This window comes from Notolepis coatsorum, assembly GCF_963971535.1.
Source record: "Notolepis coatsorum genome assembly, chromosome: 5".
In the NCBI taxonomy this organism is placed as follows: Eukaryota; Metazoa; Chordata; class Actinopteri; order Aulopiformes; family Paralepididae; genus Notolepis; species Notolepis coatsorum.
In genome coordinates this window covers 192,618,839-192,640,069 of record NC_140169.1, presented here as the reverse complement: position 1 = coordinate 192,640,069, position 21,231 = coordinate 192,618,839, and the positions used below count along the sequence as shown (strand labels likewise).

Genomic DNA, 21,231 nt, shown 5'->3' with positions numbered 1-21,231 from the left:
CCCCAGTCCACACTGTCTGCTGTTCTCTATGGCTCTGCCTCTGATCAGGATTAGCTTGTTAGCTTACGCTAACGTAACGTTCATTTCGGGCGATGTGGGCATAAAGGAATGGCGACGATGCAAAGCATGTTAGATGCATTTGACCCGTTGTGAGGGGGGGGAAAAACACAGATTTATTTCGGGTCGCAAAATAGGCGCACTGCTGTGTAGCCCTGCTCTGCTTAATGCAGACAGCACGGACTGGGCGGATATGACTCGTCGAGTTGCCACGGCCCGTGGGGATTTTCAAAATAAGAGTATCGCTATGAACCGAACGTTGCTAGCTGCCGGAGCCATAGATATTATGACTGGAGCTGCGCTTGGGGCGGAAATGAGACCCGCTACAGGATTTTCAAAATAAGAGTATCGATATGAACTATTTTGTTACACGCCAGGTGGCGGCCAGACCTTTCATTGTTACTCGCCAAACCTTAAATCTGCCCGCCATTGGCGGTTGGCGGGTACTTATTTTGTTCCCTGGTTGTAGGTAGTTATTGTTATGGTAATTATGCTTTGGTCTTTGATAAACAATCAATTTAAAGAGGTCCTTCTGCATTGTTGCATTCATTTGCAGAGGGACATTTATTAAAATGCAATTTTACTGATTTGTTGATTTAAATAATAAATTGATAACAGGCGCCCCCAAAATTGGCCATTTTATTTTTCGTTTTTGAGGACTGCATACTTTTATTGCAAACCAAAATACTATACTTTATACTTATACCACATGCATGAGCCTGGTCTCTTTTGAAAGATGACATTCTGAAGTTTCTGATACAATAAGGAAAACTCCTTTAGTGCTAATGAAATAGAATAGGTCTGAACTTGAGTTGTAGAAAAACGTGTTACTCAAGTTTTTCTGTAGTAGTTGGTAGTCCAGAAGTAGTATTTCCCCAGAAATTCGTATGGCTTAAAAAAATTCCATAAAGATCTGTTCAGAAATGAGTGATTAGGGGTGATTTTGGTAAACTGTGTACAAAAGAAAAGCTCAGTTTTCTCATAGACTTCAATTCATTCGGCGGTTTTTCTCTTCCTGTTTTCGCTTGTAACTCTTCACCTAGATCCCTGATTCATACATCCCCAGGTGGGGTATCATTGGAAAGCCACACTCATTGGCTACCCTGTCCAATCATTTTCGAGATCGCCAAATGATTGACGGAACTAGAGCCCCAAGAGTCTGGAGTAGTATTTGCGCAATACCGTGTACTTTGCACAAGCCTCAAATATCGGCATGTAATTTGAGAACCCCTGAACGGATTTTGTCACCTGAAAGGGCTATCGACAGGCAACAAATGGGGCTTTAATTCAATATATATTGTATTAGAAAATATGCACACCCGAGCCACTAGAAGTCACCAAAGTGCCGGTGGGCAAATTGTCCTCAAAAGGGCCCACATGTGGGCCCTTGCAGCTTAAGATATCTAGATATCTTGACTAAAGGGCGGCTGGGTAGCGCACTGGACTAAGCACTCGCCTATCACCGCAGAGACTCTGTGATCGAATCCAGCTGTCAGCGGTACCTCCGGCTTGGTCAGTCGTCCCTACTAACACAATTGGCAGTGTTAGGGGCTGGGAAGCCGGTGGGGTATGTGTCCTGGTCGTTGTAAACTGTGACTCCTACTAGTCGCTCGGTGCGCCTCTTCAGCAGGGAGGGGATCTGGGGGAAATAGCGTGAACCTCTGCACGTGTTGCGTTCCCCCAGTGAAACTCCTCGCTGTCAGGTGAAAAGAAGCGGCTGGCGACTCCACATGTATCTGAGGAGGCATGTGGTAGTTCTACACCCTCCCCAGGCTGACAGTGGGGCAATATGCGCAACGACCAGGAAGGGAATTGGCTTAACGACTAAATTGGGATGGGTGAAAAATACAGAAAGCCCAAACATAAATTGAATAAAAAATATATATATAAAAATATCTTGACTATGAGTTGACTTAGACTTAAATAATTTCTTAACACTTTGGGTGCCGTGTTGTTTTCGGGGGCCCATCTATTCAGTGCCAAGCTATAAACGATGGGAGTTCGTCACCTTGTTTGTAGAGCTATAACTATATTCTATATTATAGCTATGGATACAATACTATGGTAATTTGACACTGAGTTTCTTCCGGTCAAGATGCAAAAAATTTATAATTTTTCCATCCATACGTTCCCGTTTTATGCCGTGGTGAATATAAGTATGGTTTTAGAGCGGTTTAGGGTAATTCCTGGTAGGCTGGTAATGGCCCGCAACGTGTATTATACTAAATACTAAATCGTTTTTTGATGCTCTGATCGCCACCAACGGCATACGTTGTGGAGTAACGTTACAGTAACACTTTCGGATCGCAATGAAGGCATGCTCGGATCAACGCAAGATTGATATCATATAGCCCTTACCTTGACTAGGATGTGCCCCAAAAAGAATATTCCAATTATCTGATCGCCATTCCAAGTATTGATGTCCATCGTGTCGCCAACATAATCCATCCCACAACACAGATCGGGAGTGTTTGATTCTTCTCAATCCGAGCGTTATAACCGCTCGTCATGCCCGGAGAAAAATAGCCGAGCCGGACCCATTATAATCGACGCACAGCCTAAGACACAAGGTTTCAAAGGGTGCTCGATACCGCCACCTGGTAGGATGCGGCCGGTGCTGCACCTTTGGAGTCCCAGTATGCATTTTACAGGCAACATACAGCTCCCTGACATTGAATAGGGTATTAAAATCGAGAGAAAAAAGAAAAAACGACCCAGAAACGTGTTAACACGTGATTGGCACTCAACGGTCAGGGCCCAGAAACGTGTTAACATGTGATTGGCACTGAAAGGGTTAAAGGAACACGCCAACATTATGGGAAATGTGCTTACCATCTTCTCCAGAGTCGGATAAGAAGATAATAATAATAATAATTTTATTTGTATAGCACTTTTCATAGAGATTGCAGTTCAAAGTGCTTCACAACAGTAAAGAATACAGGCATAAGCGAGCATAATCTTTTTTAAATGTAAATACAAAGAGATAGAGGTAGCAAGGTTAGGCAAATCACAGTTCTTCAGCAATACAAATAATAAAATAGAATAGATTAGATAGAGTAAAAAAGTGCGGTTTGATTCAGTTTAAAATAGGCTAAAAATAATAAGAGAACGGACAGTAAAAAGTGCGATAAGATTGTTCAATAAAGAAAAATATACACTTTGAGTTTCTTTACAAAGTACAGTTCTAAGTTACTTTATAGAACAACAGAGCAGTGTGTCGCTCACAACAAGTGTATGAAGTGTATGAAAGTAGGTAGGATAATAATAATAATAATAATAATAATAATAATAATAATAATAATAATAATAATAATAATAATAATAATAATAATAATAATAACGAGCATAAAAAAATAAAAAATAAAAAAAAGATAGACAGATAGCAAGTAGGGATGCACCGAATGGGAAATTCTTGGCCGAAACCGATACCGAAAATAGGAAACAGTTGGCCGAAAGCCGAAAGGCCGAAAATGATTCATAGAATAGAATTTTTTTTTACCAATGTTGTTCAGCTACCTGATTATGGAAAAATATATGATTATGGCTAAACTTAACTTAAATAATAAATAATCACTATTATGGGTCTTTTTGTATCACAAACAGTACTGTATTTGCAAATCTGGTATGTCATAAATGTATAGATGTAGCAGTACTTACATCATTTTCGGCCGAAAACTTTCGGTGGCCGAATTTTCGGTGCATCCCTAATAGCAAGGTATGGTAAATCAGTGTTTCACATTAGGATCTAGCATCCCAATAGGCTCTCTGTTTACAGTTTGATTCAGTAATACAAATAGTTTAAAATGATTCAGTTTAAAAATAGTCATCAGTAAGAAGTAAAAAGTGTGATAAAAATAGTTCTCTTAAAATTACAGTGCATACAGTAGGAGGTAGTGAGATACAAATTAGCATAGAACCGACACATGAATTTGATAGGCAGTGTATAAAAGTAGGCAGGGTAAGAATAGTGCAGGTAAGTACAATTTGTGTCAGGATATCCCTGATGTTTCTATAATAATATTTCCCCTTGCCACTAGGTGGTAGCAGATATCTATCTTCAAATATTTTCCTGCATTACCCCACAGTGAAATGCCTGAGCAAAGAGATAGGTTTTAAGCTGTCTTTTAAAGATGTCTAGCGAGTTGGCTTCTCTGATGTTTTGGGGTAGTTTGTTCCACAGTTTTGGGGCATAGTTGATGAAGGCTGCATTACCGATCCTCTTTTGACTGTTTCTGGGAGCCTCTAGTAGTCCAGCAGCTGATGATCGCAGTGTTCTTGCTGGTGTGTTGGCGATGTAGCTAGGTCCCTGTCCATTTAGAGCTTTGTATGTAAGGAGAAGGACCTTAAAGTAAATTCTAAATGTTACAGGAAGCCAGTGTAAAGCAGCTAAGACTGGACTAATGTGCTCTCTCCTTTTGGTTCTAGTTAGCAGTCGGGCTGCAGAGTTTTGGATTAGCTGAAGCCTCTCTGTGGTTTTCTTAGGGAGACCTGTGAATAGTGCATTACAGTAGTCTAACCGGCTAGATATGAATGCATGAATTAGCTTCTCAGCATCGTTCTGATTAATAAATGGTCGTACTTTTGCTATATTTCTGAGATGGAAGAACGATGTTTTCGTCACTTTGCTAATATGAGAATTGAAGTTCAGTTCTGAATCTATGATAACCCCCAAGACTAGTGACCTCAGATTTGATCCAAGTGGTTAGTCCTCCCAGGTTATTTATTAATGTTTCTTTTTTAGTTTTGGGGCCGATAATTAGAATTTCAGTTTTGTTCTCGTTTAGTTTCAGGAAGTTCTTACTCATCCATTTATTTATTGCCAGTAAGCAGTCTGTAATGGAGCTAATCGCTGTATCATTTGGTTCAGCAGATATGTACAGTTGTGTATCATCCGCATAGCTATGGAAATCTACATTATGTTCTCTGATGATATCACCCAGCGGTAACATGTAAAGGGAGAAAAGTAAAGGACCTAAGCAACTCCCTTGTGCAACTCCATAGTTGTTGTCGTATATATCAGACATGTGATCTCCTAGTTTAACATATCATTTCCTCCCTCTGATGTATGTTTTAAACCAGCCTAAGATGGATAACAATTTCCTCTCTGTACGTTCAGTAGAAGGCTATCTGGCTGCAAGTTAGCAGGGACAACCATTTTTGACAAATGTAGTTTTACAAATATAGATGTATCAGCAGCCGTCCAATATGGGCAGATACTAACATTGTTGTTATATTTGTCTGTCCCTACTCCTAGTGTGCAGAGAAGGATGGTCATAAATAAGCGATGATAATACAGAGTCCTAGCGGGCCACAGACATTGTGTCTGTTGAAGGTCATTGTGTGCCCCGCGTGCGTGTATTCTAGATTGTTCATTATGAGGTGAGGGGGGTGACGGCGGTGACGGGAGAGGGGATTGGAAAGACGGGCGAGAGCGCGGGCGTCGGGTTTCCCGATGGCAGGGGACGACCCTGGCCCAGACAAATGTCAATGGGTTTTGTTTTCTGCAAACAAATGTGAAACCATGCACTGTCGTCCACCAACGGGGAGCTCTGTGGGACACGGCCCCCTAATCTACTTTAAGCCCTCTATCTCTGTGGCCTTTCACATAGGTGTGTGTGTCTGTGTTTGTATACTCCTATCCTTTCGAGGTCCAAATATCAGGAATGGTGGGGCGTTTTAGAGTTGGTGCTTCTGGGTCAGGCATTTGGTGTCCAGGGTTCAAGTCGGGGTGAGGCAGGGTTCGAAATTAACGGGGACTTGGGGCAAAATGCCCTCGAAAATTGACCAAATGCCCTCGAAAATCAGTTAAGGGGGGCAAGAAAAGCCCCCGACAGTTTACTAATTATATATATAATTATATATATGCTCTACAGTGCGAGCATTTCCCTCGTATTTGCCCCTAATAATATGTGTGTGTGCGAACCGGAAAAATCATTTACTTGCAGTGTGCAAGACAGACGAGTGAAGATTACAAAACAGCTCCGCTGTTAATAGTTCAGATTGAAACTTGACTGAAATTCAGTTTTTGGGTGGAATGTTTGTTCCAAGGAGGGAGGGAGGCGGGGCCCGCTGCGTGTTACAGGCACTTGAGAGGATGCGAACACAGACAGAGCGCTCTGCTTTCATCAAGCATTACACTGCTATCTTAACGTTAGCAAGCTAAGCATCTGCATAGCGCAACCTGTGTAACGTTAAGTAACTTGTGTTCGGCGGGGAAAGACCGTTCCATTTGTAACACAACTCCAAAGAATAACATCCAAATCCGATCCCGATGCGCATTTCCTTCATTCCACAGCGCTGAGCGTGCAACGTATTTCATTGATCGATCTGGCCAGAGCCTATACTCACAAACGTTGCGTGTGTGGGGTTTTTCATGTATCAATTTGAAACAAGCCTCTTGACTGTTGGAATTAGGGATGTTAAAAATAAAATAGCTAATAATATTATTCAATATTAGACATTCATTGATCCAGAGGCAACCGGTTATTCGTCTGCTATTTGTAGATATATCAAGACAACAACACAACTTGCCCTCAGGGACAATAATATTTAATCTATTTAGATAGAGTATGTATGTATTATTTACAGATAATTGAAGGTACCTCAAAACATGAAACCAAGCCATGATGTCACATCGTGTGTGTGTGTGTGTGTGTGTGTGTGTGTGTGTGTGTGTTACTTGAACAATTGTCACTGTGCTCCTAAATTTCTGTGTGCTCCTAAATTTGTATTTAGATTTTATTTATTAACATTTTATTTAGTGCTCCTTGGGAAAAAGGTTAGCGTAGAGCCCTATATATGGAGACATTAACATTACGTTATCAAACATAGGGACGAAGACTGTAAAAAAAAGTGTCAACAATGTTTTATAATCTTTATGTTAATTTATTATAAAAATGTTGTGCCCCCGAAATACAAAAAAAGCCCCCGAAAATCAATTAAGGGGGGCAAAAAAAGCCCTTGAAAAAAAATGTTAATTTCTAACCCTGGGGTGAGGACTTAGGGGAATGTAAGGGAATACAGTGTCCTAACGGCAAGTAGGATAATACAATTGTGTGTCTGTGGAGTCAGTGGTGTTGATGTTAATGTAGGCTGTTGTCGCTGAGCAACTGCAACAAACAGCTGCCTGCTGACTCCCACCTCTCCTTTGTCCTGTGGTTCAGTGCATCTCTCTATCGCCTCTGTTCCCCTCTTACATTATCACCACCTCGGGTTTATAGAAATCCAATCTTTCATCAATCCCCCCCGCCCTACTTCCATCCCTCCTTCATCTGTCATCACACTTTCATCACCTCGTTAATCATGCGTCACAGAGACCTTTTTAGAGGCTTGTCCTGCAGCACCTCACACCCCTGGTGAGTGACTCCCAAACATGGAGAGGCTTGTCCTGCAGCACCTCACACCCCTGGTGAGTGACTCCCAAACACGGAGAGGCTTGTCCTGCAGCACCTCACACCCCTGGTGAGTGACTCCCAAACACGGAGAGGCTTGTCCTGCAGCACCTCACACCCCTGGTGAGTGACTCCCAAACATGGAGAGGCTTGTCCTGCAGCACCTCACACCCCTGGTGAGTGACTCCCAAACACGGAGAGGCTTGTCCTGCAGCACCTCACACCCCTGGTGAGTGACTCCCAAACATGGAGAGGCTTGTCCTGCAGCACCTCACACCCCTGGTGAGTGACTCCCAAACATGGAGAGGCTTGTCCTGCAGCACCTCACACCCCTGGTGAGTGACTCCCAAACATGGAGAGGCTTGTCCTGCAGCACCTCACACCCCTGGTGAGTGACTCCCAAACACGGAGAGGCTTGTCCTGCAGCACCTCACACCCCTGGTGAGTGACTCCCAAACATGGAGAGGCTTGTCCTGCAGCACCTCACACCCCTGGTGAGTGACTCCCAAACATGGAGAGGCTTGTCCTGCAGCACCTCACACCCCTAGAGGCCGCACAGCACTGTGACAATTGTGTTCTTCGATTTCCCCAGTGCCTTCAACACCATCCATCCATTATGGATCAAAATGGGCTGGTGAGCAACACCGGAGCCCCCCCCCCCTCAGTTACATCACGGACAACAACGAGGAGGAGCCCTGGGGGAGATCTCTGTAGGATGTGACAACAATCACCTCCAACTCGACACCAGCAAGACCAAGGAGTTGGTGGTGGACTACCAGCGGAGCAAGAAGAGGCCCCCAGCCCCCATCACTATCTGAGTGGAGGAGGTGGACATCTACAAGTTCCTGGGAGTTCACTTGAACAATAAACTGGACTGGTCAGTCAACGCTGAGGCCTCTACAGGAAGGTTTAGAGCAGACTGGTCAGACAACACTGAGGCCTCTACAGGAAGGTTTAGAGCAGACTGGTCAAACACTGAGGCCTCTACAGGAAGGTTTAGAGCAGACTGGTCAGACAACACTGAGGCCTCTACAGGAAGGTTTAGAGCAGACTGGTCAGACAACACTGAGGCCTCTACAGGAAGGTTTAGAGCAGACTGGTCAGACAACACTGAGGCCTCTACAGGAAGGTTTAGAGCAGACTGGTCAAACAACACTGAGGCCTCTACAGGAAGGTTTAGAGCAGACTGGTCAGACAACACTGAGGCCTCTACAGGAAGGTTTAGAGCAGACTGGTCAGACAACACTGAGGCCTCTACAGGAAGGTTTAGAGCAGACTGGTCAGACAACACTGAGGCCTCTACAGGAAGGTTTAGAGCAAACTGTTCTCAGACTCGGGTCCTTCAATGTGTGCTTATTTGCCGTGGTATGTTGGGTGGGGGGGGGGGGGGTGTGTAACATCACCTCAAGCTGGTGAGGAAGTGTAGCTCCTCAGTCCAACTGGACCATCTGGAGCTGGAGAGCACGTTCAGCCACAGAGTCACCACAAGCCAGTCCTTTGTGCCAGTAGCCATCAAGGCTCCACAACCTGGGGAAGGATTGACCTGGTTAACTGCTGGAGAACTATATTATATTTACACTGTTTTTACCTGGAGTAGACTTGGGACAGAGTCTGTATATAATTCGGTAAGTCCGATCACGCCGCCATCTTTCTTTTGCCAAAGTATAGACAAAGTCACAAGCGAACGCCGGTAGTATCGCGAGAGGTTAAGCGTTGGACCGTGACGTCAGAGGAGACACTCCAGGCTGCACTTGAATGCACAGACTGGAGTGTATTCCGTGATAACACAGCCAATATTAACGAATACACTGAAACTGTGCTTGACTTTGTCTGTACTCTGGTAGAAGAAACAATCCCCTCTACCACAATTAGAATATACCCAAATCAAAAGCCCTGGGTAGATAAATCCGTCCGTGAGGCTCTGAAAGTGCGCACATCAGCCTACAACACCGGGCTGGTGACAGGCAACATGGAAGAACACAAGACGGCAAGATACAACGTCAGGAGAGCAGTAATAGAGGCAAAACGGCGTTACAGGGATAAAGTTGAACTTCAGTTTGAACAGGCTGACTCTAGAGGTATGTGGCAGGGCCTCAGAACAATGACAGACTACAAAGGCACCTCCCTCAAACTGAACAGTGACATCTCCTTAGCAAACGATCTCAATTCCTTCTATGCAAGGTTTGAGGCTGTGAATAACAACACCAGCCTACAAACCACGGCAATGGGGGAGGGGGGGGGGTCTGCTGATGGAGACTCAGTGTTCAGGGTAACAGAGCATGAGGTGAGGCGGACCTTTAAAAAAGTTAATATCAGGAAGGCAGCAGGACCGGACAGCATCCCCGGCCGCGTCCTAAAAGTCTGTGCCGACCAACTGGCCCCGGTATTCACTGACATCTTCAACCTGTCCTTGGAACAGGCTGTCATCCCCACCTGTCTGAAGAAGTCCACCATCATCCCTGTACCCAAAAAATCTACGCCCGCTTGCCTCAACGACTACCGCCCTGTAGCCCTCACCTCCATAGCCATGAAGTGCTTTGAGAAGCTAGTGAAGGGCTACATCTGTTCCTCCCTCCCCATCAACCTGGACCCCCTGCAATTTGCATATCGCCCCAACAGGTCCACGGAGGACGCCATAGCCCATGTGCTGCACACAGCAGCATCACACCTGGACAAGAGGCAGGGGAACTATGTGAGAATGCTGTTCATCGACTACAGCTCAGCATTCAATACCATAGTCCCCTCCAAACTCATAGCCAAGCTCAGGGACCTGGTATTGAACTATGACCTCTGCCAGTGGGTCTTGGACTTCCTGACGGGCAGACCCCAGGTGGTAAGAGCAGGCAACTGCACCTCCTCATCCATCACGCTCAACATAGGGGCCCCCCAGGGCTGTGTTCTGAGCCCCCTCCTCTACTCCCTGTACACACATGACTGCGTGGCACAGCGGAACAACAACACAATCATCAAATTTGCTGATGACACAGTAGTGGTGGGCCTGATCTCTGCCAACGACGAGAGGGCCTACCTGGAAGAGGTAGAGAATCTGTCACAGTGGTGTCAGGAGAACTGCCTCTCCCTGAACGTCAGCAAAACAAGAGATGATTGTGGACTTCAGGAGGTCGGGGGTCAAGGACTACAGCCCCCTCAGCATCGACAGGGCACCGGTTGAGAGAGTGAACAGTTTCAAGTACCTCGGAGCCCACATATCCGAGGACTTGACATGGACCACACACATTGACAGTGTTGTGAAGAAGGCACGACAACGCCTCTACTTCCTCAGGCGCCTAAGGAAGTTCCAAGTCAGTCAGAAGATCCTTAGGAACTTCTACTCATGTACAATAGAGAGCATCCTGACTGGCAACATCACCTCCTGGTTTGGGAATAGCACTGCACAAGACCGTAGCAGACTACAAAGAGTGACACGTTCAGCCGAACGCACAATTGGAGGGGGGCTTCCCACCCTCCAGAACATTTACAACAAGCGGTGCAGGGGGAAGGCTAAGAGAATCATCAAGGACTCCAGCCACCCGAACAACTGCCTCTTTGAACTGCTGCGGTTAGGCAAGCGATACCGGAGTCTTAAGGCGAGCACAGAAAGACTCAGAAGAAACTTCTATCCCCAGGCCATCAGGCTGCTAAACGAACAATAAACACTATGCAACAACCATCAAATGCACACAGCACACACACCCACACGCACACACTCACTTAAACAAACAACACACTGCAGCACCCACTCTCCACACTTTAGATCACACAAACACACTTTATATTTATTGATAAAGGATTTGCACTACAACTCGTACACCTACTGTAAATTGTACCTAAATTGCACCTCATCCCATTTCTGCCTTGCACTATATAGTATTGTATATTAGTACACTGCATAGTATTGTATATTATATGGTAACTCAGTTACGTCTATTCTGCATCGAACATTGTACATATGTCTATACTGAACACTGTGACCTTTTTTTTTTTTTTACTTCTAATTTACATGCTATACTATGTTATTTTATTTCATACTTATCTTGTCTTGCACAGTCTCTGGAGCGTAACAGTAAGAAGCATTTTGTATAAAAGTATTCTGTACTTCTGTATGACAACTATTAAAGAAACTTGAAACTTGAAACTAATACCAGGGTGTGCTGTCTCACCTGTTCACTCACCCAGAGAATCCAGTGCAGATCAGATCTTTGTCTTTATATATTTATTTATATTTTGTTCTTATTATCCTGGTTGTTTGGATCTGTATTCCTACCTGTATCTCTCCTCTCCCTTCTCTGCCATCTCTGTTGCTGCTATGACACCCGAATAAAGGTTCATCTTATCTAACTTAGCTAACTCCGGCTTTCTTTCTCATTCTCTCCCTGTCTTTCGTTCTCTCTCTCTCTCTCTCTCTCTCTCTCTCTCTCTCTCTCTCTCTCTCAACCCTGCCTCCTATACTTCACTTCCTCTCCCCCCCTTCAATCCTTCCTCTTCCACACTCTCCCCCACTCTCTCCATCACTCCATCTTTCTGTCCCTCTATCCTTCACCCTCCGTCCACTCGCCCCCCGCCTCTCTCTCTCTCTCTCTCCTACACTCTGAGTCTGATATCTAAGTGTGTATTGTGTGTTTCCGTCCTCCAGGCTGCTGTCTGCGGTGTTGAGGACGTCTGAGGTGGAGTCCAGGGCCACCAGGGCCAGTCTGACGCAGCTCCTCAGTCCTCAGATGGGGAAGGACATCGTGTGGTTCCTCCGGCGCTGGGCCAAGACCTACCTGCTGGTGGACGAGAAGCTCTATGAACAGGTTATTATTGTTACTGGCCCACAAGTGCTCTAGTGTTTGAGTAGCTGCTGGCATACACTGACTCCACACATCACACTACACAATGACTACCATACACTGACTCCACACATCACACTACACAATGACTACCATACACTGACACCACACATCACACTACACAATGACTACCATACACTGACACCACACATCACACTACACAATGACTACCATACACTGACACCACACATCACACTACACAATGACTACCATACACTGACACCAGGCACACATCACACTACACAATGACTACCATACACTGACATCACACTACACAATGACTACCATACACTGACACCAGGCACACATCACACTACACAATGACTACCATACACTGACACCACACATCACACTACACAATGACTACCATACACTGACACCAGGCACACATCACACTACACAATGGCTGAAAGGCTCAGGAGACGGGGATTAATTTCAGCCAATTAAGGGTAAGGGATAATTAGGTGGCCTTGATGTCAGAGACCTGATTGGGAATTTCCCCAATTAACTCAGCTAGTTGGCCACGGTTGTCATTTAATCACCTGTTACTTGATTACATTCTCCTGTCTGGTTATGTTGACGATATACTGTAGTAATATAGTATTTCTCTTTTAACTCGTACTTTTTTGAGGAGTAATTGATTTGTAATTGATTGATTGACCGGTCTATTATCGATCAGTCCATATCGATCATATCCGTTTGACTTTTCTCTCCTCTCCCCCATCAGATCAGCATCCCCCTCAGCACGGCGTTCGGCGCTGACACGGAGGGGGCCCAGTGGATTGTGGGATACCTTCTGGAGAAGGTGATCAACAACCTGTCTGTGTGGAGCTCTGAGCCAGACCTGGCCAACGACACTGTGGAGCTGCTGGTCACTCTGGTGGAGAAGAGGGAGAGGTGAGAGGTCACTTCAGGTTCACTGGCTGCGTTTACATGGACAGTTTATTCCCCTTTTCATTCGGAATTAACGTTAAATCCTATTTAAAGTTATCATGTAAACATCTGAAAATACTTAATTCCGAATGAAAATGGCCATTCCGAAATAAAATCCATTCCGATGTAAGTGGCCGGTTTATTCCGTTTATCATTCCGAATTAAAGCTTTTTTCTGTCCATGTAAACGCTTTTTCGGAATTAGTTCCCCCCGGTCTTTCTGCGCATGATCGCGCATAGGCTACAGTACACATAGATGATCGCGAACAGGGGCACATATTGTTCCATAGCATACGCCTTCAGTTGATCATGACAAATCCTCTCTTACCTTGACGATTAAAAAGCCTCCATAATTTAGTAAATAAAGCTGTAGCCAGCCAGCTAGTATTGATGCTATACAAAATGCTATCCACAAAATAGCTACATAGCTAACCAACTAAATACAATGGTATCCTGAGGTAACGTTAGATACAACGTTTGCTAGTCGAAATGACTGGACACACACAGGGACAAGTTAAACATCAATCAATTAATTTATTCCAACAGGTAGTTTGAGCTGCATGTGAGCCGCGGTCTTTCTCTCCTCTCCTTTGGAAACTAATGATGATACGTAACGTTAGCTAGAAAAAGCACAGAACCGGCCGGCAAAAGTCAAGCTGCTAGCAACAGACACTATAGTACTTCCGTCGGGGGATTTCAAAATAAAAGAGCGACGTCTAAAAGCACCGTAAATAGGTTTATTTTGTACATTATCTAACGTTAACACGAACCTAAACTAACTTTAGATTAGTTTAGGTTCGTGTAACGTTAGATATTGTAAAGAATAAACGTATTTACGGTGCTTTTAGACGTCGCTTTTATTTTGAAACCCCCCGCCCGGAAGTAAAAAATTATGCTTATTTGTCTGCTTGTTATCAATGGGTTGCTACATACGGGGTACAATGTTACATAGGCTGTGCGTCGATGTTGCAGAAGCATAAAGGCCTGCAACACCTTTGCTTTGTCGATGTTGTGGTGCAGTTGCTTTGAAGTTGCTGTAGCATTTAGAGGCCTTTAACGTTAGCAGAATAGACACACCGAGAGTCTGGTTAATGTTGTTTGGTACGCTAGCACAGTAGCTGAGAATACCGGTCGCAGCTGTTTGTTTACTTCTGGTAAACGTAATGACGTTAACATCCTGTTTACGTTTACCCAATCAGAAGCCTTCCCAACCCCAAACCTTACGATGACTCGAAAACTCCCGATTAGACAGTGACTTTCATGTAAACACCTTGTCGGAATTAAGATTTGACATGTAAACTCGCATGATTTTTTTTTACATCCGAATGATTTGATTCCGAAGTTATAATTCGGAATTAAAAGTCACCATGTAACCGCAGCCACTGTCTAATATGGCCCAGCTGCCCTTGAGCAAGGGCACCTAATGTCCGTGTTTCTGGGGGGTACCAACCTGTTCCAAGGTTGTTGAAATGTAACATCAGCTAAATACTGTGATACGATGCAATGGGCAGTTGCTTGCAGGAAGTTTGGAAGTCACCAAGCGAAACCCTTTTTAAGACGCTTGTTTAGATGCTTGTTGTAATCGTGGCGAAAGCAAGTAGAATCTCTTCGTAGACGTCTCGATGCTTCTAGACGTCAAAGTGTTGCCACGCAGAGCCAATCAAAATGTTGCCACACAGAGCCAATCAAAATGTCGCTGCTGGAAGCCGAAGTGAGAGGTGGGGAGTCTCCAGACCTCAGATCAGCGATGTGATTTGTGGTCTGGCATTGTGAGACGACTCTTTCACAAATGACAATTCCAGCGTTACCACAGACTGTAAATCTCCTTTTCCAAATTCCCTGCGTTCCTCCCTCCCTCTGTCCTCCAGGGCCAACATTGTGGTTCAGTGTGAGAACTGGTGGAACTTGGCGAAGCAGTTTGCCAGTCGAAGCCCTCCTCTCCACCTGCTGTCCAGCTCTGTCCAGAGGACCCTGATGAAGGCTCTGGTCCTGGGCGGCTTCGCTCATATGGACTCTGACACCAAGCAACAGTACTGGGCAGAGGTACACACACACACACACACACACACACACACATACATACACACACACAGGTACACACACTGGCGCTTCACTCACATGTACACTGAAACCAAGCAACAGTACTGGACACTAGGGATGGGTACCGAATTCGGTACTTTTGAGGCACCGAACCGAAACACGTCGGTACTACCGAGTATCGAATCAAGTGAGAAACCGAAAAGAAAACAAATGTATTATTATTATTATTATTATTATTTTTTTTTTTTTTTTTTTTACTTATTTCTTTTCATGTCAACCTTCACACGCACAATATATGCTTACCTAGGATTTGACTTGATTCAACAACAAAGCAGTCGGAGCAATGACAAGCCGAAAACTGTCGAAATTGTAGTTATTTGAAGTTTGGATTTTTTTTTTTATGACTGAGGTAGGTCAATTAAATTTCTTGAGACTAAGGGTGTTTTCACACCTGTAGTTCGTTTGCTTTGTTCCGATTCAGGGACTATTATGATACAATTGTTGCACTTGATTCTTAGTTTGTTTGTGTTCACACAGCTGTGTTCACACGGACCAAAACAAACGCACGCGCGAGCAAACTATCACTCATTGGTCAGATTTTGGGGTGTGCCCCCCCCCCCCCCCCCAAATCTCCGCGTTACATTGAAATCGGGGAGGAGAGAGCGGGGGAGCAAATTAATGAATGTGGATGAGAGCCGTGATGTAAGTGGTTGCAGATACGGCTGTGGGGGTGCTAGAGACATGATCGAATAGTCTTTTATGCGCCTCAATCTCCTGAACACGGCGCGAGCCATTCCTAATCGATCAGAACTAAAACGGCAGCGAAAAAGCCCATTTTAAAGCACCTATTATTACCCATGCACATGCGCAGATTGCCCACAGAGTCTGGAGACGCGAGATGACGCGCGAATGAATGTGGACTGTTCCATCAGAGGGGGGGGCTTCGGTGGCCAGTGTCCTTTTTCAGCCGACCAGGATAATGAAACAATGATCCCACTAAATGGCCAGAAGCGTCTTATGGCGACATCTACAATTACCTCATTGAGTCTCCAGGTAGACTAATGTTTATATTTAAGTGCAGCGGTCTGTAGCCACTCACATTACCACCGAAGCTCCCCGATGGAACAGTCCACATTCATTCTCTCGGTGAGAGAGAGAGGGAGAGAGAGAGTCAGTGAGACTGAGAGGGAGAGAGAGAGGAGGTGTTGTCTTGCACGGTGCTGCTGTTGCAGCGTCACTACAGTCACTAAACTTTCTGTACACTTGCGTGTTCTCCAGCATCTGACGAATGTGATCGTCTGCCCAAATATCAACGAGGCAGTGTACCGAGTCATCGCTGCTCCACGTTGACCCACGGCTCACTATTATTATTGTGTCGGTTTGCTAAATCGATTGCATTCTCACAGCATACGAGTCGCGTCGGGGTCGTTTGAAACTGCGCCGAGACCACCATCTCTAGGTGGTCTCGGTCCGCTTGTTTTGTTCCGCAACAGAATGTGATTGCTGTGTTCATATATGCCCAACTGAACCGAAATAGCGGGTAAACGCTCCAGGTTTCGGATCAACAGCTCCAAACGAGCCAGGTGTGAAAACGCCCTAAAGTACCGAAAAAAGGTACCGTTGGGTACCGGTATCGATTCACAGGTACCGGTATCGGTTCAAATGTGAAAGGTACCCATCCCTACTGGACACACACACACGCACACCCAGGGTTCGAAATTAACGGGGGCTTGGGGCAAAATGCACTCGAAAATTTACCAAATGCCCTCGAAAATCAGTTAAGGGGGCAAGAAAAGCCCCCGACAGTTTACTAATTATATATATAATTATATATATGCTCTACAGTGCGAGCATTTCACTCGTATTTGCCCCTAATAATGTGTGTGTGCGAACCGGAAAAATCATTTACTCGCAGTGTGCGAGTGAAGATTACAAGCTCCGCTGTTAAAACGGGGCTTATTGCTCCCGTGGGCGGAGAACAAAAGAATTAGAATCTCTCACAAATGCTCAGGAAGTCCCGTTTTTCTAAAATCTGTAAAAATAGAACAAAGACAATTTCGAGTGCATATAGTGTAATCTATATGTATCCTTACTTGCTAAACATAATACGACTTGTAAATATGTTTAATTCTTGCTAAATTGTATAGTTCTAAATATCCCTGTATTCCCCGAAACTACAACGCGTCACGTACATGCACGCGCGCACACACAAACAGCGCATAGGTGTTAATCACTGAGTGATCTAATATGCATATTCTTCAGCGCGAGAGGGGGGGGGGGGGGGGGTTGTGTTTCTCACTGTCTGTCGTTGATAATATAATCTGAATAGGTCCTGCATTATTATTATCAGTCTCGAGAATACACGCGGACCCGACCGAACGTTAATTTATGAATTAAAAGTAGTCTAACATGCTTAAGCTTTTCATCCTCGCCCGTGTATATACCCACGTCGCGCTAAAACAACATAACTACTGTATGGCAGAGACAGAGTGCGTGTGTGTACGAGTTATGAGTTATCTCGCAGTTCATTCAAGCGCGCATCACGGTGATGACAGCTCTCTAGTCTAGAGTAGAGAGGTGGCCTGTTACTGTTTCCGCAACTATTTTCATTCGGCGCTTCAGCTCACCTGGCAGAGCAGCGGTCCTGCGGTCCGTTGTTGACGAGTTCGAATCCCATCAAATTTTTTTTTTAACGTGTATTCTTTTGCCGGTTAAGGTTAGGCATGGTTAAGGTTAAGGTTCTAGAATGTTCGATTATGATATCATACTGTGACATACTCCTCCTGTAGTGTGAAAAAACATGCATTCTCATAAATATTACGATCAAATCTATTTTGTACTTGATGATACATTTGAAATTGGTTTGGTTATGATCATGTTATTAGTGTGTGTGTGTGTGTGTGTGTGTGTGTGTGTGTGTGTAAAAAACTAATTAATAATATAATTATTATAAATGTCTCTCTCTGTATATATCTCTGTATCTCTTTCTCTCTCTCTCTCTCTCTCTCTCTCTCTCTCTCTCTCTCTCTCTCTCTCTCTCTCTATTACTATACTATTATATATCTATATATATATATCTAAATGTCTAAACCTCTGTCTATCTAGTGTGTGTATACACCAGTATCACTGACTACCACGGCAAGCCTATAGAAAATGATTCTATTTAATAATAATAATTATTATTATTATTATAAATGTCTCTCTCTCTGTATCTTTCTTTCTTTCTTTCTTTCTCTTTCTTTCTTTCTTTCTTTCTTTCTTTCTTTCTTTCTTTCTTTCTTTCTTTCTTTCTTTCTTTCTTTCTTTCTTTCTTTCTTTCTTTCTTTCTTTCTTTCTATTATATTACTATTATATATCTATCTAAATATCTAAACCTCTGTCTATCTAGTGTGTGTATATGCATGGCATCAAATCAAAGTGTGTGTTGCCTGTATTGATCAGTCACACTATACCCCCATTCAGCTGTAATTGTTCCCTGCTGGGCCTTTGTTTCATGGTGTGAATTAGTCATTGAAATTAACATTGACATCACATTGAATTCTGGGAAGGAGTGTAGTTCCCTTATCATTAGCTGAATTCACTGAATTATCTTCAGAGGCTCCTGCTGCAAATTGGTAATGACTGTACCAGAATGTTTGATAGGACATTGATTGAAAACTATCGTCTCAAATTTGACAATTGATGGCTTATTTTGAAGGTATGAATCTGTAATTTTATATTATGTAACAAAAAAAAAGGGGGAAATTCTCAGGAGGAGGAGCTCTTTAGGTTAGACTCCTAAGGGAAACTACAAGTCCCACATTCCACAAGGTGCATAAACGTCCAATCACAGTAGAGTTTCCTGCGGTGACACGGCTGGTTTCACGAGAGAAATGAAACGATAAACACAGTACGCGCTGGAACAGAAAGTCACCAAGTTATACATTCAGAATCGGACAACGCTAAAGATTCAGCCAGCCATGAAGCCATTAATTTTTATTTTGAGCAAAAGAGAGACGAGGAGAAAGAGGAATCTGGCGAGGCAGCTAATGTTACTGAGGCGGATAACGTTACCGAAGTTAGCACACGCACATACACGCACACGACTTTGGTGGTGTGACGCAGATGTGTGTCCCGTTCCCGTTTGCACACGCACATACACACACACATAGTAAGCCATCACTGGGAACGCTCAGAGGAAAGGGCCCGGGGGGGCTGAGAATATCTGTCTATCTGTGTGTGTGTGTGTCTCGCTCTCTCTCCCTCTCCCTCTCTACATCTCTCTCTCCTGAACCTATTTCATTCTAAATGAAGACATTGATGGACAGTAGCTATACGTATAACTTATAGCTCAGTTGTAGCTGTAACAGAATAATTGTATTAACTATTAATTAACTATTATTCAAAAGCGTTTCAATTATAATGAATTAAATAATTGTATGAAGAATTTTCCATGTTCTGTCATCTAATAATATATTCCATTGCCTTTCCTATCTGTATCAAAGTCAAAATGCTGGTATCGTGACCAGACTACAACATACAAAAGCAGCTTGACAACCGATATCCTTTGCGTCTAGGCATGGGCCAATTTGTGATTTTGGTGGTATGTGCTATTTGCACAGATGTTTATCCCTTAGTATGCACAGGCACAGTATAATATGCATGTAATAAATAGTTTAATAAACTCTTGTTACTTGAACAATTTTCACTGTGCTCCTAAATTTATTTGTGTGCTCCTAAATTTTTATTTAGATTGTATTTATTAAAATTTTATTTAGGAGCACATGTGCTCCTTGGGAAAAAGGTTAGCGTAGAGCCCTATATATGGAGACATTAACATTACGTTATCAAACATAGGGACGAAGACTGTAAAAAAAAGTTTGTTAATTTTCTTCATAAAAATTCTGTGCCCCCGAAATACAAAAAAAATACCCCGAAAATCAATTAAGGGGGGCAAAAAAAACAGGATTATTTTTTTTTATTTCTAACCCTGCGCACACCTATATATACTGGGGCTTCATACATACAATCAATCAATCAAAGGGTTGTGTTCCATAGCCTCATAGCAAGAACCTAATACATTTAAAACCAACATAGGGTATAGCAAGGACCTTATACATTCAAGATCAACATAGGGTATAGCAAGGACCTTATACATTTAAGATCAACATAGGGTATAGCAAGGACCTTATACATTTAAGATCAACATAGGGTATAGCAAGGACCTTATACATTTAAGATCAACATAGGGCAAAGATCTATTAGTCACCTGACCTCATCACCACATTTAACTTCTGGACTACTTGCACATATTAGAGCCTCATTTATCAATATTTCTGTAAGTGTTAAAAGTTTATAAAGTACTGTGCCACAATTTACAATGGAAAATTTGAATGCTGTGAATTATTTTTATAGTGTATAAATCACTTTATTGATATTTGTGTATTTAGCTTGCCAAACGAGTCCAAAGGGGCCCAGTACAGTTATATCACACCACCTCATCAGGCCTATTAGTCTCTAAAGCGTATGGTTCTCTCACGTTACTGTCTCAGAGCAAAGGGAGTCACAGGGAGACGATCCAGTCCCTTTATTCCCCCCCTGGGTCTTGCTGTTGGGTTGCAGGGAGACAATCTAGTCCCTTTATTCCCCCCCTGGGTCCTGCTGCTGTGTCGGATCATATTGTGTTTCAATTGTGATCCTGTTATTAGGCTGACGGGGTAAATGGAGCCACAAAGCTGCTTCTCTCAAGTCATTAGTTGAGCCTTAAGAACAAGGCTGCAGCTGTTGACGCCTACGGTTGCTCTGTCCTCCCTCTGCTGTGTGTACGGGGCTCTTAGGAGGAGAAGATATGGAAATAGACTCCAGTTGATCTCTTCGTCTTTCCTTCGTTCCTCCCTTCCTTCCTCCCTTCCTCCAAAATCATCCTCCCTTACTTTTCTCTTCTATTAATCTTCCTGCTCCTTTTTATTTATCTACTTCACATGTTGTTTTCTATTCATGCGT

The 21,231-nt window shown here is 43.7% G+C and overlaps 1 protein-coding gene across 1 annotated transcript in view; it reads left to right on the top strand.

Annotated features, from left to right (window-relative positions):
* The window catches only part of xpo4 (exportin 4), a 234,477-nt gene that overhangs the window by 184,203 nt on the left and 29,043 nt on the right, over positions 1-21,231 (top strand). The window contains exons 14-16 of the mRNA XM_084314483.1: positions 12,082-12,241; positions 13,005-13,174; positions 15,078-15,252. Coding sequence (XP_084170609.1) covers positions 12,082-12,241; positions 13,005-13,174; positions 15,078-15,252 — 505 coding nt within the window. The remainder of the gene's footprint in view (positions 1-12,081; positions 12,242-13,004; positions 13,175-15,077; positions 15,253-21,231) is intronic.